The sequence below is a fragment of the Scyliorhinus torazame genome, chromosome 25 (genome assembly GCF_047496885.1).
Source record: "Scyliorhinus torazame isolate Kashiwa2021f chromosome 25, sScyTor2.1, whole genome shotgun sequence".
Classification (NCBI taxonomy): domain Eukaryota; kingdom Metazoa; phylum Chordata; class Chondrichthyes; order Carcharhiniformes; family Scyliorhinidae; genus Scyliorhinus; species Scyliorhinus torazame.
In genome coordinates, this window is record NC_092731.1 from 23,897,218 (window position 1) to 23,918,605 (window position 21,388).

The 21,388-nt window shown below is 51.6% G+C and overlaps 1 protein-coding gene across 2 annotated transcripts in view; it reads right to left on the bottom strand.

Moving 5' to 3' along the window:
• Positions 1-510: 510 nt before the first annotated feature.
• The window catches only part of LOC140402426 (RAC-beta serine/threonine-protein kinase), a 127,738-nt gene continuing 106,860 nt past the window's right edge, over positions 511-21,388 (bottom strand). For both annotated transcript variants that reach the window (XM_072490197.1, XM_072490198.1), the window contains 7 exons: positions 20,809-20,877; positions 18,145-18,267; positions 17,660-17,788; positions 16,312-16,526; positions 9,144-9,231; positions 7,586-7,688; positions 511-3,220 (listed from right to left, as the gene is read on the bottom strand). In XM_072490197.1, coding sequence (XP_072346298.1) covers positions 3,141-3,220; positions 7,586-7,688; positions 9,144-9,231; positions 16,312-16,526; positions 17,660-17,788; positions 18,145-18,267; positions 20,809-20,877 — 807 coding nt within the window. In that variant the 3' untranslated portion in view covers positions 511-3,140. The remainder of the gene's footprint in view (positions 3,221-7,585; positions 7,689-9,143; positions 9,232-16,311; positions 16,527-17,659; positions 17,789-18,144; positions 18,268-20,808; positions 20,878-21,388) is intronic.

The following is a 21,388-nucleotide window of genomic DNA, read 5'->3' on the forward strand; positions in this document are numbered from 1 at the left end:
GTTCCAACCAGCTCTTGGATTACGGAATGACCACAAATACCTCGTGAAGAGCGGACTCTCGCCTCCGGCTGAGCCAAGCGTCCGCACCCAAAGCAGCCGCGGGCTGGGATTGTCAATCAGCCCACGGTTGCCACACCGTGCAAGACACTGAGGTCCTCGCGATCGGCCTTGAACCAGGGTGCTGCGGAGCTCCTTTGCACAGAGGTAAACAAACACCTCATCGTGCTCTCTGAAGGGTTGACTCTCTTGTTTACACATAAACCTATCTTCCAAAAAAGCCAAACATCTGAAATGACATTGGTTAAAAATCTGCCAGGTGGGGGCTAGACACTCCACTTTCGACTGGCAGACACCAGTGGGGGTAGGGGGTCTGTGCAAATGCCGGTAATGCTGATTACTAACTGTCCTCACAAAGCAACAAGACTTTTTAAAAGTATGTATATAACTGGAAATGATCTCTGTCACGGTGGCAGGAATTTGAGGCCATTTAGGATGAAGTGTTGCCACCGGCTTAAATTTAGCTGAAAACGGGTCCGAGGCATCGGGACAAAGGTGGGGGAACGAAAGGATAGTTAACCAGCTCTCCTCACATTAATAAGGCAGGCATCGAGGCTTTTATAACTAATTCTTGCAGGAGGGATTTTCATGGAGTATCAGGAGGGACTGGGTTAGTCACACAAGAGTGTGGCAATGGCTGGGGCTCATCTATATTTGGGTGGGGGGTTGGATCAAAGGTTGAAACTCTATAAGCCGAGAGTTGGCCGAGGTTAGAGATCAAGCCACTGGCTTTTGGGCGAAGAACAAACTGGTCTCAATAGTTAAACGCTCATTGGGGTTCAGAAAGGGAGTGCGGCAATGGGGGTGGCAAACCTCTTGTGTCTAGTCCATTGCCAACCAGTCTCAGATTCAAATGAAAACATTTCGCTCATTATGGGGGAGTCTGGAGTCTATATTTATTCTCAGACGAAGGGAGCCATGCGGTGTTCATGCACGGCAAGGTTAAGGTGTGGCTTTGTTTGGTTAAAGGTTCCAAAAACAGAGTTGTTGGATAACATGCCGGCACGTGAACCAGCCTGCCTTCTGGGACGATTTGAGAGAGCCAGAGAGATACAGAGGCACATGTGTGGGAGTGGCCAGGAGGGGACCTGGATCCATTCAGCTAACCAGGGAGGCTTTCACCATTGTAACATCCAGGCTCACACACGACATTGTGAGTAGCTAGTAGTCAAGGTAAACAATCGACCTTAACAGATGGTGGGGTGGAGGGGAGCCTAGGTGTAAAGGCAAGGTAAAGTCGCCACAGTCCCAGATGACCAGAGGCTGCATTCCCCTTTGAGGGGGGAGAGCTGACTGGTGGCAATTTAACCCGCGGGTCACCACACCTCAGGCGAGGGGCAAGGCTGAGAAGACAGGGCCTTCGTGAATAACCTCGGCCGGTACGGGGAATTGAACCCGCGCTGTTGGCCTTGCTCTGCTTCACGAACCGGAAGTCCAACCAACTGAGCTAAACCAGCCCCGTAAGTGTAGGTGTCTGACTTACAGAATGGACCAGTAGAGCTTAACCCACCCATAGAGCTGCAATCTGTAACAGTTACAGTATGGGCTGGTTGTACGGTACGGAATAGATGACTTTGCATCCTGTGATGTGAGTGATTATCGACCAGCACAATGGACCTCGGGGGGGGACAGAGGAGATGACGACATTGCATAGCCCCCAACTCAGTCAACATGGGCAGAGACCAATCTGGAGACCTGACAGTCACCAGATCTCCACAGCATTTAGAACCGTTGGCGTCCTAACCCGCTGGTACTTGGAGTGGACGGGCCCATGTATATGTGATACCAACACGCCTCCCGATACCCAACAGGCACCCAAGAACCTACGAGCAGTACACGAGGCATTTCATGACTGTCAGAAGGTTAACACTGACTTGTTCAAAAAAAATTGGATGACAACCAATCAAGTTTGGGTCTACACTGGCGTCAGCAGGAATACACATTAAAATATAGAAATGTTCCTAACTGATCACAAAAATGCATTAGGTTCACCTGTCAGCCTCGCCAGGACAGAGATACTGCAGTAAGAGGGTATTTTCTCCTCCAAAACTTAACCAGTCTCTTCCCCCCTCTATTTATCTCAGCAGGGGGTGTTGAACTAGTGACCTCTACTCTGGGTAGCTCACTCACTGACTGAAACGTCCGAGACAGGCGCGGGTTGTGCGGAAAAGCTAGTCTGGCTCCCCATCAACTAATGGAAATATTCAACAGCATAAACCGGACATTCAACAGAGACGATCCGTCCAGTCATCCATCTGCCCGCCAACATTAGCGGAGGAGAATGTAAGGAAGGTGCCTGCCCCCTCTTATCTGTTCCGCAAACGCCATTGGCTGCAGGCTGCAACAATGAGAGAATCGAAACGGCAGAAATGTCACAAGAGTCTGATCATTAACCTCCACTGGTATGGAAATAAAACTGCAATGCTGAGGATCTCCCCCCCCCCACCCCCTGACAACCCCACACCCCATCAGTGCGGCCCCTGCAACATTCAGTGTAGTGCAGAACCGTAGCATTCGTTCCAACTATCGTGCGTGCGTGTGTGCCTGCAAGAGCCCGTCGGTATGCCCGTGTGTGTGTTTGCCAATGCCCGAATGGTGCACACGTGTGCGTCTCCCTCCAGTGGAACGATAATAAAGACGATATTTTTGAAATCATTCTTTTTTTTGTGGGAGAAAAAAAAAGAAAGCGAAACTTTCGAATGGTAATGAGGCGGAGCGAGCGGTGTCAGCAGTTTGCGACCTCGCTCTGCGCGGATGGCATCGGGTGAGTGCGGGGACCACCCTCGCTGTAGAGATGTCGCCTTAAAATATGCACAAACATCCCAAACCGTGGCTCTTGCAGCAGTGGAACAATCACTGCAAGTTTCGCTGTTGTCAACTATGTACACATATATTTAAAAAAACAAAACTTCTAAAATGAAAGTGGACCGGTGTTGAATTTCCATTCAGCAGAACCTGCGCTTCCTGGCACTCCCGAGGTGGCAGCTGAAGGCCGATGATGGAAAGGTTTTGGGATGATGTGGAATTGCCTTCGCCGCAGAAAGTCCTGGGTGGGTTTTTGTTTTTTGGTATATTCGCAGCGTTTATTCTCGCACACTCGCCGAGTAGGAGAACTGGGGAAAGTGTGCTTTCTGATCACTGTCCATCAGGTCCAAATTGTCAACTGTAGGGGGGAAGGAAAGAAAAAAAGTGACGGTAAGTGGAAAAGCTGGAATGAATACATTGGAGGGAGGGGGGGATTTTTCTGGACCCTCAAGCAGGCTAGGCACCCGAAAATGGCAGAGGCGTGGACTTAAGTAGGGTGCTCTTTCCAAGGGCCGGTGTAGACTCGATGGGCTGAATGGCCCCCTTCTGCACTGTAAATTCTATGAATCACAGGGCAGGAGGTGGCTGTTTGCCCCATATCGTGTCTTTCTGAATGAGCAACTCACCTGGTTCCATTCTTCCGCCTCTTCCCCCACCCCCCACGCCCCAACCTGGCACATCCATCCTCATCGGGGAACACCCTCATTCAGTTTTGAACGCCTCGATTGTACCCGCCTCCACCACACTCTCCGGCAGTGCACTGCAGACCCGAACCACTCACTGTGTAAAGAAGCATTTCCTCCCACCATTGCTTCTTACTTTAAATCTGTGCCCAGAGAATGTAGGTCCAAGGCCCACTCGAGATGCCAAACCCACCCATAAAGTGAAACAAAGAAACCCCATAGTCACCATCAGAAAACTAACTGCCCCCCCCACCTCTCCCCTAAATCAGACCCCACCCAAATGTGGCCACATACCAAAGAACAGCACCCCTTCCTAACCAACCCCAACAAAACAAAAACACTAGGCTCACTGAAACACGAAAAACAGGTCCAACAGATCGCAGCCCCTTCCCCCAACCTTACTCCCGTGCGCTAGATAAAAATTAACTCCTAGCGATGTAGCCCCCCCCCCCACCCACAACAGAAAAAAAGAGAAAGAAACACCTCTACCCTCCAAGCTGCAAAAAGTACAACAAAAATTCAACACCCCTACAAATATCAAAATCCCACCGGGAGCCACAAATACTACCTTCAACAATATTCCTCAGAACTGTTAACCCCCCCTCCCCCAGCATACAGCTTCTGCTATTGAGTTGGATAATCAGCCATGATCGTGATAAATGGCGGAAAGAAGCTCGAAGGGCCTCCTCCTGCCCCTATCTTTGATGTATCTATGGATGTAAAACTCTCCCATCCGATTACAAAAGGAAGTAACAACAAATATGTACAGAATACAAAAAAAATCCCAAACCCTTCCCCTCAACAACCATTAAAGTCCCCACAGAGCCAATTGAACTTGATTCCAGTCCGTGCTTTGTAATAAAGGCCTCAGCCTCCTCTGAAGTGTCGAAGTAGCCGCCCTTTAACTCGAAGGTAACCTGCAGCCTCGCTGGGTACACCACTCTAAACCGCACTCGCTCTTGTACAATGCTGCTTTAGTCTGACTGAAGGACGCCCACCTCCTCGCAAGCTCCGCTCGGATATCCTTAGCCCACTCCAGGACGTGCTCCTTCTCCTGGACAGCTATGAGATTTTACAATAACTGCTCTTGGTGGCTCATTCGGCCGGAGTGTTCAACGGGCCCGGTCCAGTTCCGGAGGGTTCGCCAGTTCATCCAACTCCATCATCTTACTGAACATCAGCGAGAAATACACAGCAGGATTCGGGCCCTCCACACCCGGTAATCCCACGACTGAGGTTTTGTCTCCTTGACCGATTCACCGGGTCATCCAGCTTTGCCTTCAGGCTCTTTTTTTTTCTGCCACTGACGAGATATCGGGCTACGGCGAGGCAATTTGTTCTCTGGGCCTCGACATCTCAACAGGCTCCATCACCGCTTCCGAAGTTCTCGCCAACCTTTCTCGGACAGGGTCCAGCGCCTCCTCAAACCGATTTACGGAGGGTTTCAAACATCGCTCTCCATTGCCTCACGAAGTGCTGGTCAAATTCAGTAGCCATAGGGCGGCACGGCGGTGCAGTGGTGAGCACTGCTGCTTCACGGCGCCGAGGACCCGGGTTCGAATCCCGGCCCCAGGTCACTGTCCGTGTGGAGTTTGCACTTTCTCCCCGTGCCTGCGTGGGTCTCACCCCCCACAATCCAAAAAGATGTGCAGGGTAGGTGGATTAGCCACACTAAATTGCCCCTTAATTGGAAAAAATGGAATTGGGCACTTTAAATTATTTTTTTTAAATTCAGTAGCCGGTACCTCGTGTCTGCCGGGATCGGGATAGCTGCAACCGGCAGAACCGCCATCTTCCCTGCTGATGTTTAGCCATCTTCCCTGCTGATGTTTAGCCATCTTCCCTGCTGATGTTTAGCCAGCTCCAGGGGCTGGTTTAGCACAGTGGGCTAAACAGCTGGCTTCTAATGCAGAACAAGGCAGCAGCGCGGGTTCAATACCGGCCTCCCCGAACAGGCGCTGGAATGTGGCGACTAGGGGCTTTTCACAGTAACTTCATTGAAGCCTACTCGTGACAATAAGCGATTACTATTATTGAGGCTCGACACCTAAGTCAGTCAAGATTTCCGCCTGCAGACTTCTTAGTTCCCACCTTTTTTCACATACTTCCTCAATGGTCTCCTTCTACTTTCTGGTGTATAATCTAGCCACCAAAAAAACAAGCGTCCTGGCGGGAGCTACCTAGTGCACAACCTCCTCCCAAGTGCCGCCACCGGAAGTCCTTCACTCGCCCAGCGGATATTGTAAGATTTTTTTAAAATCTGCACTCCCGGCCTCCCCGCCACTTTTAATAACTTATGCGCATGTACAGCCAGGTCAGTCGGCTCCTGCATCCCCCTTTAGAGTTGTAACATTTATCTTGTATTGTCGCGCCATACTTTTCCTACCAAATAAATCTCTTTTCTCTGTACTGAACTTCATCTGCCCCCTGTCTGCCCATTACACCTATTTGTCTCTGTCCTTTTCAAGCTCTACACAGTCCTCACCACGGTTCACAGTGCCTTGAACACCAAGGTCTAGGTCACTGACATGCATCAGGAAAACCAACACTGATCCCTGGGGAACTCCGCTACCAACCTTCCTCCAGCCAAGAAACATCATTAACCTCTATGTTTTCTGTCATTCAGTTAATTCTGTATCCATGTTGTTATTTTATTCTATTTGAGCTATAACTTTTGCTCAAAAGTCTATTGTGTGGCACTGCATAAAAAGCCTTCTGGGAGGCCATGTACACCACATCAACAACACTGCCCTCGTCGACCCTCTCGGTAATCTTCAAAAATAAACTCCAGCTGGCGCAGCGGTTAGCACTGCTGCCTCACGGCACCGAGGACCCAGGGGTGATCCCTGCCCCTGGTCACTGTCCGTGATGTGCTGGGTTGGTGGATTGACCACGCTAAATTGCCCCTTAATTGGAATTTTTTTTTTTTTTTAAAGCTCCAGCAAATTAGTTAAACATGATTGTTCCTTAAGACATCCATGCTGACTTTCCTTAATTAACCCACATTTGCCCACGTGACTATTCGTCTCCGGGAATCACTCGCTAACGAGTGTGATTGCCCACCCAAGAAACTCTTGTTATTGGTCACGGGTTCGGTGGGTTCCAGCGTGGCTGATGGGCCCGATCCTGGAGCCACATCTTTGACTGCCCACCTGGCAGGTGTTTCTGGGAGGTGGTGGTGGGATCAGTCCTTGGGACTCTAGAACGCTGGCATTCCTTTCTCTGGTTGCTTTCCCATATTTGTCCCAAATTATCGTTTCTCAAAGCTTCCATCCTTTTTTGAACAAGGTGTGAGGCTTGCAATTCTCCAGGCCTCTGGCACCACCCTCCAATAAGTCGAAGGAAGACCGAAAAAATTATAGCGAGTAATTTTCACTCCCACTTCTTGCAGTGTCCTTGGATGCATCTCAACCGGACCCTTTAAATACAGATAATATATCAAATACCTCCTTCTTTGCAATTTTATATCCTTCTAGTGTCTGAGTATATGTATATAAAGAGCTTGCGTATTGCAAGGCCATCTTGGGCTGGATTCCCAGATCACAGGCGCCGAAATCACGTTCGGCGATGAGGCAGAGAATTCCGAATGACGACAAAATCGAGGGCGGCGCCTAAAAATCGGCGTACTTTAGGAGTTCGCCGCACGTCGTATCCACGGCCTCAGGCCTGCCCCTGGCTCTGTCCCTGACCGGCATGGGACTTGCATGGTCGCACCCGTCAGGAACTCGGCGTGGCGGCTGAGGACTCAGTCCACAGTTGGGGGAGGGCCAATCCGTGGGCGGGGGGGCATTATTTGGGGCTGGGGGCACTGTTTGGAGGGGGGGGGGGGGCGGTCCGGGGCGCGAGTCGGCCGAAGTGGGGGCTTTATTTCTTGCGGCCCGGGTCCGCCATGAAGCACGGCGTGGCCGCTGCATGCTGGCGCCGTGCGCATGCGTGTCCACGGACCGGCAATGCTCTGGGCCGTGTCGGCAGCTAGAGCCCGGGAGCTCTACGCTGCCTGGTTGCTAGCTCCAGATCTGTAATGGGGATTTAATACTCACATTTATCTGGGGGCGTAACTGTTATCGTCTCTGCCGTGAACTCATCATCGAAATAGCGGGTGTCGGTCTCAGAGGATACTTGGGGCTTGAACGGGGGAACAAGCTGTTGAACAGAAAGAGGATGGAGGACAGAGGAATTAGCTCAGCGTCAGTACAATCACTGCACCATCCAAACCCATGTGGGTTTCAAGGCTGCAGAAGGTTAGAACAAAGCTCGAGCCTAGAACCCCCCCCCCCGCCCCCCCCCCCCCCATCATGTTGGCAGCCAGCCGCATCTCAGGTAGCGTGTGGTTTGCATGTAGTTCCACAAACCACCTGCCGTCAGGCACGTTCGCACGCATACACAGACACATGCACCCGCATGCACAGATGTACGCGCACTCATAGACGTGCGCGCACTTGCGTGCATGCACACAGACGTGCGCGCACCCGCAATCGCACAGACGTGCACACACACACGTGTACACACACAGAGACACAGACGTACACACACACACAGACAAAGACGTATACACACAGACAAAGTCGTACACACACACACACAGACAGACAGAGTGTAGCCATCTGGGATGGCCACGTCCCGATTACAAAATGGACACTTGCAAGGAGTGCAGGGGAAATTGGACAATGCTAAGAAACAAGCAGGTGCAAGCCTTGTCTGTTGATTAGAACCTTTAACTCTCAGACAGAACAGAAACTACCAAACAATCTACATACTAATGAGCCATCTCCAGGGACAAAAGGGAAACATTTAGATACACAAATATAAGGCAGACTCCCCGGTGCCAGAAGATAAGACAAAGCAGACTCACAGTCACCAGGACACGACCAGCGATCAGGGAACCACCCCTCTATTGGAGGAAAATCAATACAGGTGATTGGGAAAGACCCAATTAGTTGAAGCCAAGTTCAAGGCCCGCCCAAAAGCGCACAAAGCCCTTTTCAGTATAAAAGGTATCCCCCCAAGGGAGAATCTTCCTCCTTTGGCTCTCACCGAAGAGAGACCAGCAGATCAAGTAAGTCCCAAGTCAACGCACGCTACGAGATAGACGCTCCTAGTTGCTACCCTGTAAACAGCTCAACCCAGCAGCCTCAGAACCGAGCAACAGCCATTGTTCCTCTGACTGAGTGGGCACCCGAAGCTAAGTATAGGCTTTAGTAATAGTGATAGTTTAGTTTGTAAAGTTTATGAGTAGATTTGACTGTGTGTAAATAAATGAGCATTGCTTTTGAACTAACTAACTGGTGTATCGAGTCTTTGATCAGTATTCGGTTCTGAACCTTGTGGCGGTGTCGAAAGATACCTGGCGACTCTTGAGCAAACGTGATTATACAGAGCCAAATTAAGAGCCAACCAAAAGTTAGCAACAAGACGTACACACACACACACACACACACACACACACACACATACACACACAGACGTAGACACACACAAGACACACAACACAAGGTCAAACTGATGAGGGAGATCCTTTTCAGATTGTTCCACATCCTGAGCCTCTCTCTTTGCGAACTAGCGATAAATGAAGTTCATCCACCACTTGGGTTCACTCACCCGCTTCTCTACGACGTCCTGCCAGTTAACCGGGACAAAGAATTTGTGCTGCATGACTTCTTTTGCATCTTCAGGACCGCCACCCAGCCTGGGGGAGAGAGCAGAGGTGAATATGACACTGACTCCCAGCAAGCTTCTCTCGCCCTCCACCAGCTCCCCATCACTCATTGTGGCCATTTCAGAATCCTCGCCCTTAGCCTAAGCCACCCTACCCATGGGCCTGCCCCTTCTGGCCTCGCCTCATGTCTGGGTTTGCTGTAGACAGATTTATTGGATAACAACTCCATTGCCGCCGTAGCATGCAGCTACCTCGAAGATGAATTGGATGGAAGTTTATTCTTCTTTCCCCTGAAACGCGAACATTTCCACATTAATACCAATAACCTTTTTACAACGTGCACATAGACTGCAATTCATCCCGCACTTATCCAATGGGATCATGCGCTCTACACACAAAGAGTGCCGTTAGCTTTCTGCTTGTAAGCAAGCCAGACGTAAAGGGGAGGCTGAAAACAGTGATTCCAATCCGCTTGTGCAGCAGGATCGCGAGTGGCACATGTCGTTTGCCCAAGCAGAGGATGCGTGCCGGGTGACAATGCAGCAGCACAGCCTCTCTGCTGAGCCAGGCAAGGCGTGATTTTCAGCAGCTTGCTGTCGCGGCTCGCCGGAAGGACGGATTGCTACCGGGACAGCTTCCTCGTCAGCTGCCCTCCTTCGCGTCTCTCATGGTACCCAGGGCAGGGGCACCAGAGCCACGGGCTTGCAAAGTGCCCCCAGAGCCAAGTGGGAGGAACTCCAGCCCCAAGGTCAGCTTGAAGCAAGCAGCCAGATTGCTGGTCAATGATCAGTGGAATCCTGGGATTATATTCATTGGAGTTTAGGAGGTTGAGGGGAGATCTAATAGAAACTTACAAGATAATGAATGGCTTAGATAGGGTGGATGTAGGGAAGTTGTTTCCATTAGCAGAGGAGACTAGGACCCGGGGGCACAGCCTGAGAATAAAAGGGAGTCACTTTAGAACAGAGGTGAGGAGAAATTTCTTCAGCCAGAGAGTGGTGGGTCTGTGGAATTCATTGCCACAGAGGGCGGTGGAGGCCGGGACGTTGAGTGTCTTTAAGACAGAAGTTGATAAATTCTTGATTTCTCGAGGAATTAAGGGCTATGGAGAGAGAGCGGGTAAATGGAGTTGAAATCAGCCATGATTGAATGGTGGAGTGGACCCGATGGGCCGAATGGCCTTACTTCCGCTCCTATGTCTTATGGTCTTATGGCCACTGGATTGCCCCGCCTGCCACACAGCACTGGCTCAGTTCCAATTTCTCTGCGGCCAGGTCCGATAGCCCTGCAAACACGTAACCAGACTTCTCCACCCATGGGAGGGAGAATTATTTGGCTAGGTTGGCAATAAAAGAGCGTACTAAGCCTCAACATCTGGATAGCAGGTACCAGGCTGAGGACAATTAGATCAAAGAGCCTATTCTTCCATTCAATGAGATCATGGCTGATCTAATTCCAAATCCGAACTCTTATCTCCATGTGGACCGTTGTCCCATATCTCTCAATACCCATAAAATCCCTATATTGCAGAGGGAGCGCATTCAGTCCAGAGAGTCTGGACCGGCACACTCTGAAAGAGCGCCCTACCTAGGCCCACTCCCCACCCCCCTGCGCTATCCAAGTGCTCCAGTTTCATCCCACAGTCCAAGGCTGTGCAGGTTAGGTGGATTGGCCATGCTAAATTGCCTCTTAGTGTCCAAAAGGTCACATAAGGTTACTGGGTTACGGGGATAGCTTGGGATTGGGGTGGGGGGTGGGTCTAGGTAGGAGGGTAGGTGCAGACTTGGGTGGGCCGAATGGCCTCCTTCTGCACTGTGAAGGCGGGATGCAGTGGTATTGTCACTGGACTAATAAACCAGAAACCCACGCTAACGCTCTGGGGACCCGGGTTCGAATCCCGCTACGGCAGATGGTGGAATTTGAATTCAATAAAAATTAAAAGTCGAATGAAGACCGTGAAACCTTGTCGATTGTCGTAAAAACCCATCTGGTTCACTAATATGTTTCAGGGAAGAGGGCAACGCCCGCTGTGGAGATTGGATGTGGGGTTGCTAGCAGACGAGGCAGTCTGTGGGCAGGTTAACAAGTCCATCCAGAACTACCTGGAAACAAATGATACGGGGAGGTCTCTGCAGCGACGGTCTGGGAAGCTTTGAAGGCAGTAGTCAGAGGGGAATTAATCTCGATACCGGCCCACAGAGAAAAGGTGGAACGGGCTGAGAGGGACAGGTTAGTCGAAGAGATGCTCCAAGTGGACAGGAGAAACTTGGGAGGCCCCGGACGCAGGGCTACTGAGGGAGCGGCGGAGGTTATAGGTGGAGTTTGGGCTGTTAACCACAGGGAAAGCAGAGGAACAGTTGAGGAAGGCGGGGGGGGGGGGGGGGGGGGGGGGGGGGGCGATCTAGGAGTACGGGGAAAAGGCAAGCAGAATGTTGGCGCACCAGCTCAGGAAAAGAGAGGCGGCCAGGGAGATAGGTAAAGTTAAGAGTAGAGATGGTAATACTGTCCTGGATCAAGCAGGGATGAACGAGGTGTTTAAGGACTTTTACAGTAAAGTAAATTATATGAGTCGGAACCTCCGGCTGGGGTGGAGGGGATGAGGCAATTTCTGGATCAGTTGAGGTTTCCGAGGGTGGAGGAGGACCTGGTGGAGGGGTTGGGAGCCCCACTTGAGATTGAGGAAATAATCAAGGGGCTGGAGGGCATGCAGTCGGGCAAGGCCCCGGGGCCTGATGGCTACCCAGTGGAATTCTATCAGAAGTTTTCAGAGATATTGAGCCCACCTGCTGGTGAGGACATTTAACGAAGCAAGAGAGAAGGGAGTCCTCCCCCCAACAATGTCGCAGGCCTCGATTTCATTGATCCTGAAACAGGAGAAGGATCCGGAGCAATGCGGGTCATACAGGCCAATTTCTCTACTGAATGTGGATGCCAAACTGCTGGCGAAGATACTGGCCATAAGGATAGAGGACTGTGTCCCGGGGGTGATAGGGGAAGACCAGACGGGATTTGTAAAGGGCAGGCAACTCAAGGCCAATGTTCGAAGGCTTCTAAATGTTATTATGATGCCCTCAGAAAGAGAGGAGGCGGAGGTGGTGGTAGCAATGGATGCGGAGAAGGCTTTTGATCGGGTGGAGTGGAATTACCTGTGGGAGGCACTGGGAAGGTTTGGGTTTGGTGAGGGCTTCATTGACTGGGTGCGGTTGCTCTATCAGGCACCAGTAGCGAGTGTGCGTACGAACCGGCTGAGATCGGGGTATTTTAAACTACACCGAGGGACGAGGCAAGGGTGCCCCCTGTCCCTGTTTGCTCTGGCCATAGAGCCATTGGCCATGGCGTTAAGCACCTCTAGGAATTGGAAAGGACTGGTTCGGCCGGGGTGGGGGGAGGGGGGGCGGTGGAGCACCGGGTCTCGCTTTATGCAGATGACCTGCTCTTGTACATTTTGGATCCGTTGGAGGGGATGGGGGAAGTAATGCGAATCTTGGGGGAATTTGGCAATTTTTCAGGGTATAAATTGAACATGGGGGAAAAGCGAGATGTTGGCGATCCAGGCAAGAGGTCAGGAGAAGAGACTGAGAGAGCTGGTGCTTAGAATGGTAGGGAAGAGCTTTCGATATCTGGGAATCCAGGTGGCCCGGAAATGGGAGGCACTGCACAAGTTAAACCTATCCCGGTTAGGAGAACAAATGGAAGGGGCGTTTAAGAGATGGGACATGCTCCCGCTATCACTGGCGAGGAGGGTACAGACCGTGAAAATGACGGTCCTCCCCAGATTTCTGTTTGTCTTTCAGTGCCTCCCCATCTTCAACCCTCAGGCATTTTTCAAGCGGGTGAATAAGATTATTTGGGGCTTTTTGTAAAACCCCGCGAGTGAAGAAAGTGTTGCTGGAGCGCAGTCGGGGGGGGGGGGTTGGCGCTGCCGAACCTCTGCAATTACTACTGGGCGGCTAATATAGCCATTATCAGGAAGTGGATAGTGGGGGAGGGGTCGGCATGGGAGCGGATGGAGGCGGCGTCATGTAAAGACACTAGTCAGGGAGCATTGGTAACGGCACCTCTGCTGTTCTCGCCGACCCGATACTCCACACGTCCGGTGGTAGTGGCGGCTCTGAGGATCTGGGGGCAATGGAGGAGATACAAGAGAGGGGAGGGAGCATCGATTTGGACCCCGATTTACAATAACCACAGGTTTGTACCGGGTAGGCTGGATGGCGGGTTCCGGAGTTGGCAGAGGGCAGGAATTAGAAGGATGGGGGATCTATTTATAGACGGGAGCTTTCCCAGCTTGAAAGCTTTGGAGGATAAATTTAAATTGTCAGCAGGGAATGGTTTTAGGTATTTGCAGGTGTGAGACTTCCTGAGAAAACAGGTGCCGGCCTTTCCGCTGCTGCTGCCACGGGGGATACAGGATAGAGTAGTTTCCAGTACCTGGGTGGGAGAGGGGAAGGTATCGGATATTTACCAGGAGCTTTCGGAGGCAGAGGAAACTCCGGCGGAGGAGCTTAAGGGCAAGTGGGAGGACGAGCTCGGAGGAGAGATAGAGGTGGGTCTATGGGCGGATGCCCTAGGCAAGGTTAATACCTCCTCATCATGTGCCAGGCTTAGCCTGATACAATTTAAGGTAGACCACCGGGCACACATGCCAGTGGCTAGGATGAGCAAGTTCTTCGGGGTAGAAGATAGGTGTGCGAGGTGCGCGGGGAAGCCCAGCAAATCATGCCCACATGTTTTGGGTATGCCCGAAGCTTAGAGGGTTTTGGCAGGATTTTTCTGAGGCAATGTCCATGGTGCTAAAAACACGGGTGGTGCCGAGTCCGGAGGTAGCGATCTTTGGAGTGTCGGAACCGGGAGGCGAAAGAGGCCGACGTCCTGGCGTTTGCCTCCCTGCTAGCCCTGAGATGGATCTTGTTAATGTGGAGGGACTCGAAGCCCCCCCCCCCCCCCCCACCACCGAGTGTGGATACCTCGGTTAGTGGCGTGGCTGGGTTTCTCAGTCTTGAGAAAATAAGGTTTGCTGTAAGAGGGTCAATGTTAGGGTTCACCCGGAGGTAGCAGCCGTTCGTCGACTTTCTTGGGGAAAATTAAAAATGTCTGCAGGTGCAGTATTCCGGGGGGGGGGGGGGGGGTTGTTCTTGTATGGTTGAGGTGCGTGAAGATTGGGCTGGGGGGGGGAAATGTTTATTTTACCATGTCGATGTCATTGTTTTTATTACTGTTATAAAAATTTTCAAATACCTCAATAAAATATTTTAAAAAAAATATGTTTCAGTGAAGGAAATCTGCCGTCTTTACCCGGTCTGGCCTACATGTGACCCCAGACCCACAGCAATGTGGTTGACTCATTTTTTAAAAAAACAAACAATTTTATTGAGGTATTTTTTGGCATTGTAAACAGTTACAAAAATATGCAAACATCAACGGAAAACCAACACTTCAACCAAACCATAATGCCCATGCCCGCTCCTCTCCCATAGACACTACCCGCCTATTTATCCCTCCTACTCTCCTCTAATCTCCCCACCCCACCCCTCCCTGCTGACGTTCACTCTCCCGCGAAGAAGTCGATGAATGGTTGCCACCTTCGGGCGAACCCCAGTACAGATCCCCTCAAGGCGAACCTGGTTTTTTCCATACCCAGAAAACCTGACATGTCCGAAAGCCGTAGTTCGGTCTTCGGGGGTTTTGAGTCCCTCCATGCCAACAGTATCCGCCGCCGAGCTATCAGGGAAGCAAAGGCCAGAACATCGGCCTCTTTCTCCCCCTGGACTCCCGGGTCTTCCGAAACCCCGTAAATTGCAACCCCTGGACTCATCACCACCCTTATTTTCAGCAGCCGGGACATGATCCCCGCAAATCCCTCCCAGTACCCCCTATGCTTAGGGCATGCCCAAAACATGTGAACGTGGTTCGCTGGTCCTCCTGCGCATCTAGTGCACTTGTCCTCGACCCCAAAGAATTTGCTCATCCGAGCCACCGTCATGTGGGCCCGGTGAACGACCTTAAACTGAATCAGGATGAGCCGGGCACATGTTGAGTTTACCCTACTCAGGGCTTCTGCCCATACCCCGTCCTCCATCTCCCCGCTGAGCTCCTCCTCCCATTTGAGTTTCAGTTCCTCCGTCTGGGACCCTTCCCCCTTCTATGTATCTGAATGTATCTGAGACTCTACATTCTCCTCTAGAGACTATTCTGTCCTGGATCCCTATTGGCGGGAGGCATGGGATGGGAGATGGGACCTGTCAGCATACAAACCCGCACCTGTAAGTACCTAAAGTCATTTCCCCTTTCCAGCCCAGCTTTCTCCCCCAACTCCCCCAAACTCGCAAAGTTCCCCTCCAGGAACATATGAATGAAATGAAATGAAAATTGCTTATTGTCACGAGTAGGCTTCAATGAAGTTACTGTGAAAAGCCCCTAGTCGCCACATTCCGGCGCTTGTTCGGAGGGGCTGGTACGGGAAACCAGGGATGGTACATATCGCCCACCCTCCTCACCCCCGCCCGCCGCCATGTTCGAAACCCTCCATCCATGTTCCCGGGGGGGGGAAATCGATGGTTATCACAAATTGGAGCCCAGACCGACGCACCCACCTCCCCTGCATGCTTTCTCCACTGGCCCCAAATCCGCAGGGCCGCCCCCACTACCGGGCTGGTGGAGTACCTGGCCGGCGCAAGCAGTAGGGGGAATGTGGCTGACTCTTAACTGCCCCCTCAAGGGCAATTAGGGATGGGCAATAAATGCCGGCACAGCCGGCGACGCCCACATCCCATAAACAAATTTAAAAAAAGATTCTAGAGCAATACTATTGTGAGTGAGTCCCACTTTGAAATGGAAAGAATGGATCGTGCAATGCCAAAATGATTATAATACCGGCCATCGTTCCTTTGATTACTCCAGGTCTGTTTTTGAGAATTAAGTTTTGCGCAGAATGGGCGTGGGGGCGAGAGGAGGTGGGGGGCAGCATGAGCAAGAGCTTATTGCAAAAATAACTTCATTCTGCAGGGATGGTTATACCGAGTTGGGTATGGGCTGCTGCACAAAGTCTTGGGGGCTGCGATTTGGAAAAACGTCCACCCTGGGGGGAGGCGGACACTTTGCGACTCTTACCTCTGTTTGGGGTCTTTCTTTAAGAGCCCCGAGAGAAGGGATTTGGCTTCGGGGGACAAGGTGCGAGGGAACCGAATTTCTTCCATGAGGATCAGCTCGAAGAGCTTCTCGTGGTCCTGGTTGTAGAAGGGCAGTCGGCCGCACATCATCTCGTACATCACCACGCCGAGGCCCCACCAGTCTACAGCTCGGCCATAGTCATTGTCCTCCAACACCTGGTGTGGGACAAGAGGAGCGGTCAGGGTAATGCTGGGTAAGGCGCCCGTTTAAACACAAGAAACTTCACCCCATCCCCTCCCACCTTGAATTCCAAAATACCGAGGTAAAGAAACCTTAGTCTGTCTGGTCTCAGCACCGTCCGGCATTGCAGATACAACCATGCAGGGGGTAGCTGGAAACAATCAAAAATATTTACAACCAGGCAACAGCCAAGTCAGAGGCGGTCAAAGAATGTTCTCTTCCATGATCTGGTGCGGTGCTTTCAGTCTGCTCGTGAAAGATTGCTTTGGAGAGAGATTTGCACAGCTGCCCTGTGGGAGAAAGCAAGGTCACCAATCTCTCCACCCAACCTACCCCCTCCCCCAAGTTCCACGCCTTGAGGAGGCAGCAGCTTCAGAGAGAAGCCACGTTTTCAGGTGGTGTGACTTGTCGAGCCACAGGCCGATCATAATAGTGTGTTTGGGGGTCGGGGGGGGCGGGACTGTCTAGGATAATTGTGTTGTGGCAAAGAACAAGGAACAGTACAGCACAGGAACAGGCCCTTCGGCCCGCCAAGCCTGTGCCGATCATGATGCCTTAACTTAAAAAAAAAAAACCTTAAAAGAACAGAAAAAACCCCCTTAAAGGACAATGGCGGATTGGGATCTCTGACGATGACACATCGGGAAGGGACCCGAGCGGTGATGTCCCAGGAACGCCTGGGCGACCCTCGACTGCTGAGCCACGGGCTGAGGAAGCTGTGGCCATGTGCTCCATAAGTGGAACATGAAGAACGGCTCAAATGGTGACCGTGGCATCCAAGTCAGAGCACCACCCACATACTGAACATCCGCCTGGAGACATCCGTCCCTGTTGGCTTCACAACCACTCACACGGCACCAGCAGTGGATTGTGGACCTCAACATCAAACTATAACCAGTTCTGCAGCCGTATGAATAAAAAAAAACGAGACAAGTGTGTGGGGTGAAAAAATATGTTGGGGAAAGTGTTAGAGAGCAACAAACACTTGATTGACGAAAAATTAACCATGCTCTTTTCATAAATCGAATTCCAATTCTGAGACGTGTTTTGTTAAGTTTCACACAAAGCTTGTCGGTGAAGGGAAATGGGAGGTTGGAAATGCTCTAACCTCGGGTGCCAGGTACTCCGGGGTTCCACAGAAGGTCTTCATGGTGGCTCCATCGGTTATCCCCTCTTTACAGAGGCCGAAGTCCGTGATCTTGATATGCCCATCTTTGTCCAGCATGAGGTTTTCCAGCTGAAATGAAACCAGAATTCAACTGCTGCAGGAACTCTTAACCTCGGGCATCCCCACCCGGAACCTCTCCGGTCTCTCCTTCTTTATGCCATTTCCTAAAACCTATCCCACCCTACTTGGCTGCCCCTCCTAATCTCTCCACTTGCTCAGGGTTTTTCCAGCCTCTTGTGAAGGAGACTTTTAAACATTATAAAGCTTATATATAAACCCGAGAGGTTGCTGCAGTTTTCGCCAGGATGGTACAAGTTGTCCTCGCTTCCCCCCCCACTCTGCCTCCTCATCTACACTCCCAATTGCTTGTGCAGAATGGATATTGGCCGATCAGAAGCTGCCGCGTCACGTGGCCGAATACCAACCTTCAGATCTCTGTAGACCACGTTCTTATCATGGAGGTAATCCAGAGCAGACACAATCTCAGCCCCGTAAAAGCGCGCGCGATCCTCGGTAAAAACACGCTCTCTGGAGAGGTGGAAGAAGAGCTGGAGAGGGGGAGAAAAAAAAAACAAGGTGGGGGATGGACAATAAACATCAAACATACACAGTATCAGAAGGAGGCTATTCAGCCTCTCAAAAGTATGTTGGACCATTCAGTTAGATCAGTGGTGGGAAACCTGCGGCCCAGCGACCCCATCTGGGTGTGGCCCCCACGAGACATTTTGTTGACCGCTGCCCACGCGCAGGGTCCCCACATTCCCGTCCAGGTAGTTTGTTTTCCCTGCCGGGACGGCGGAATTGAGGGGGCGAGGGAAGTGAGGGGGCGAGGGAAGTGAGGGGGCGAGGGAAGTGAGGGGGCGAGGGAAGTGAGGGGGCGAGGGAAGTGAGGGGGCGAGGGAAGTGAGGGGGCGAGGGAAGTGAGGGGGCGAGGGAAGTGAGGGGGCGAGGGAAGTGAGGGGGCGAGGGAAGTGAGGGGGCGAGGGAAGTGAGGGGGCGAGGGAAGTGAGGGGGCGAGCGAAGTGAGGGGCGAGCGAAGTGAGGGGCGAGCGAAGTGAGGGGCGAGGGAAGTGAGGGGGCGAGGGAAGTGAGGGGGCGAGGGAAGTGAGGGGGCGAGGGAAGTGAGGGGCGAGCGAAGTGAGGGGGCGAGCGAAGTGAGGGGGCGAGCGAAGTGAGGGGCGAGCGAAGTGAGGGGCGAGCGAAGTGAGGGGCGAGCGAAGTGAGGGGCGAGCGAAGTGAGGGGCGAGCGAAGTGAGGGGCGAGCGAAGTGAGGGGCGTGCTAATTGCTCACAACATTGACTATGAGAGCCATGCGCTCCCTCTATGTCCAAAGGGCAACTAGATCTTTTGTTTTTACCATTTGAAATTGATGACAGTTCTATTAATTTTTAAATGATTGCGTATTTTCTATAATTTGTTTTGAAATATGTGACATGCATTAAATGTAAATAATAATAATAATAATAATAATAATAATAACTTATCGTCACAAGTAGGCTTGAATGAAGTTACTGTGAAAAGCTCCTAGTCGCCACATTCCGGCGCCTGTTCGGAGAGGCTGGTACGGGAATTGAACCCATGCTGCTGGCCTTGTTCGGCATTAGAAACCAGCTGTTTAGCCTGACTGTGCTAAACCAGCCCATATTTAACCCTATTCATGGGGTCACAGTGAGTGAACAAGGTCGATTTCAATCCTGCAGCCCCCCCCCCCCGAAATGAAGGAGGGTCACTCAGTGGCCCACTTGCTTCCTCACCTGAGGAAGGAGCTATGCGCTCCGAAAGCTAGTGATTCGAAACAAACCTGTTGGGCTTTAACCTGGTGTTGTCAGACTTCTTACTGAGCTCACCCCAGTCCAACGCCGGCATCGCCACATCATTTATAAAGATTCAACATAGTGTCCCTGCTTTTGCACTCACCACCCATATTGATTAATCCTAAGATCCGATATGTTTTGCTAACCACTCTTCCAATGTGTCCTGTCACCTTCAAAGATCAATGCACCCCCCCCAGGTCCCTCTGTTTATGCTCACTGTAGAATTGTGCACTCGGTAGAATTGTGCTATTGAGTCCGTATTGCCTCTCCCTTTCGCCCAAAACATCTGTGTTAAGCTCCGTCTGACACTTCTCAGGCCATTCTGCTCGCCTATCTATGTCCTGTTGCAGTATCACCCGCCCTCTTTCGCCACTTCCCCACGATAGGCGTCGTTAGCACGTTTGAAACTTTACACAATATTTCAAAACCAAAGCATGTAGCAAAAACAAGTAGCAGTGGGTCCCAGCGCCGACCCTTGGGGGACACCACTCCACCCTGTACCAACCTCCATTCCGAACATCCCATTCCACAAATCAGCACTGCGGGGTGTGCCGACTCCACGCGGACTGCAGCGGCTCAGCGCTGCCTTGAACACGTTAGAACAACATTACAACGCTGTCAGCAATTCCCAAGGCTGGGGAAGACAATATAGGTCAGGGAAGGGACATTAACCGATAAAGACTTTCTCCCTGATGCTCAGAGTGGGCCCCAGGTTTGAGCCCTCAGTCTGTGCCAAGCTATGTGACCTGAGCGCTCTCGATGCAGCAGGGCAGGGTGGAACCACGCCACAGAACTAAATTTAAATGGAAGTTTAGAGGCCCCAACTTCAATCGCTCGCTGAGCTGAGAAAGCTGATCCCCGTCGGCATGACGACGGAGTGGCTCTGCCAGGTGCTTCAGTGAGGCCCCTTCACGTCAGCCACCCAGCGCGTGGGACTAAAGTCACCGGCAGGTCAGATTGGGGCAGGGAAGCAACGGAGGGCCAATCTGGGTGTGTCTTTGACACTCCAGCAGTTTGTGGCCACAAGTGCCTTGAGCTGGAACCGTTGGCCCAGGAGGCTGATCTCTGTTCATGGCTGGACGGTCGGTGGCAACGTAGGCGAGGACCGGCCTCCCGGGTGGACGAGGAGCCAGCTGCCTGGAGGAAAAGAACACACTGGCAAGGTGGCAGAGGCTGCCGATGGCAGCGGTGCGCCAACCCAAGCTGGCACGGCGTCTTCAGCCAAGGAGAAGGGCTGACACAGGCCAAACAAAGGGGAGAGCGCCATAAACCTACCTCCCCACCATTCGCGTACTCCATGACAAAACATAACCGATCGCTGGTCTGAAATGCATACTTCAACGTCTGTGGAGGGAAGGAGAGAAGAGTGAGAGTGAAAACATACCCAGGAACCCGCAACTCCAATACAAAGAAAATAAAACTTGCATTTAAATAACACCTTTCATCACAACTGGAAGTATTTTGATTCGTCCACGGGATGGGAGTGTCGCTGGGCTGGGCCAGCAGGTATTGCCCATCCCTAACCGCCCTTGATCGGAGGGTCTCTCTCGGCCTATCCAGAGGACATTTAAGAGTCACCCACAATGTGCCATCGTCAAAACCCACCTGGTTTTCATCACTTAATTTTTAATTACAGATTTGTATTGAATTCGAATTTCAACATCTGCCGTGGTGGGATTCGAACCCGGGTCCCCAGAGCATTATCCTCCGCCTCTGGACTGGTAGTCCAGCGACAATACCACTCGGCCATTGCCTCCCCTGAAGCAAAGTCACCATCACCATTGTAATGCAGAAAAACGTGGCAGCTAATTTGTGCACAGCAAGCTCCCATGAACAGCAATGTGACAATAACTAG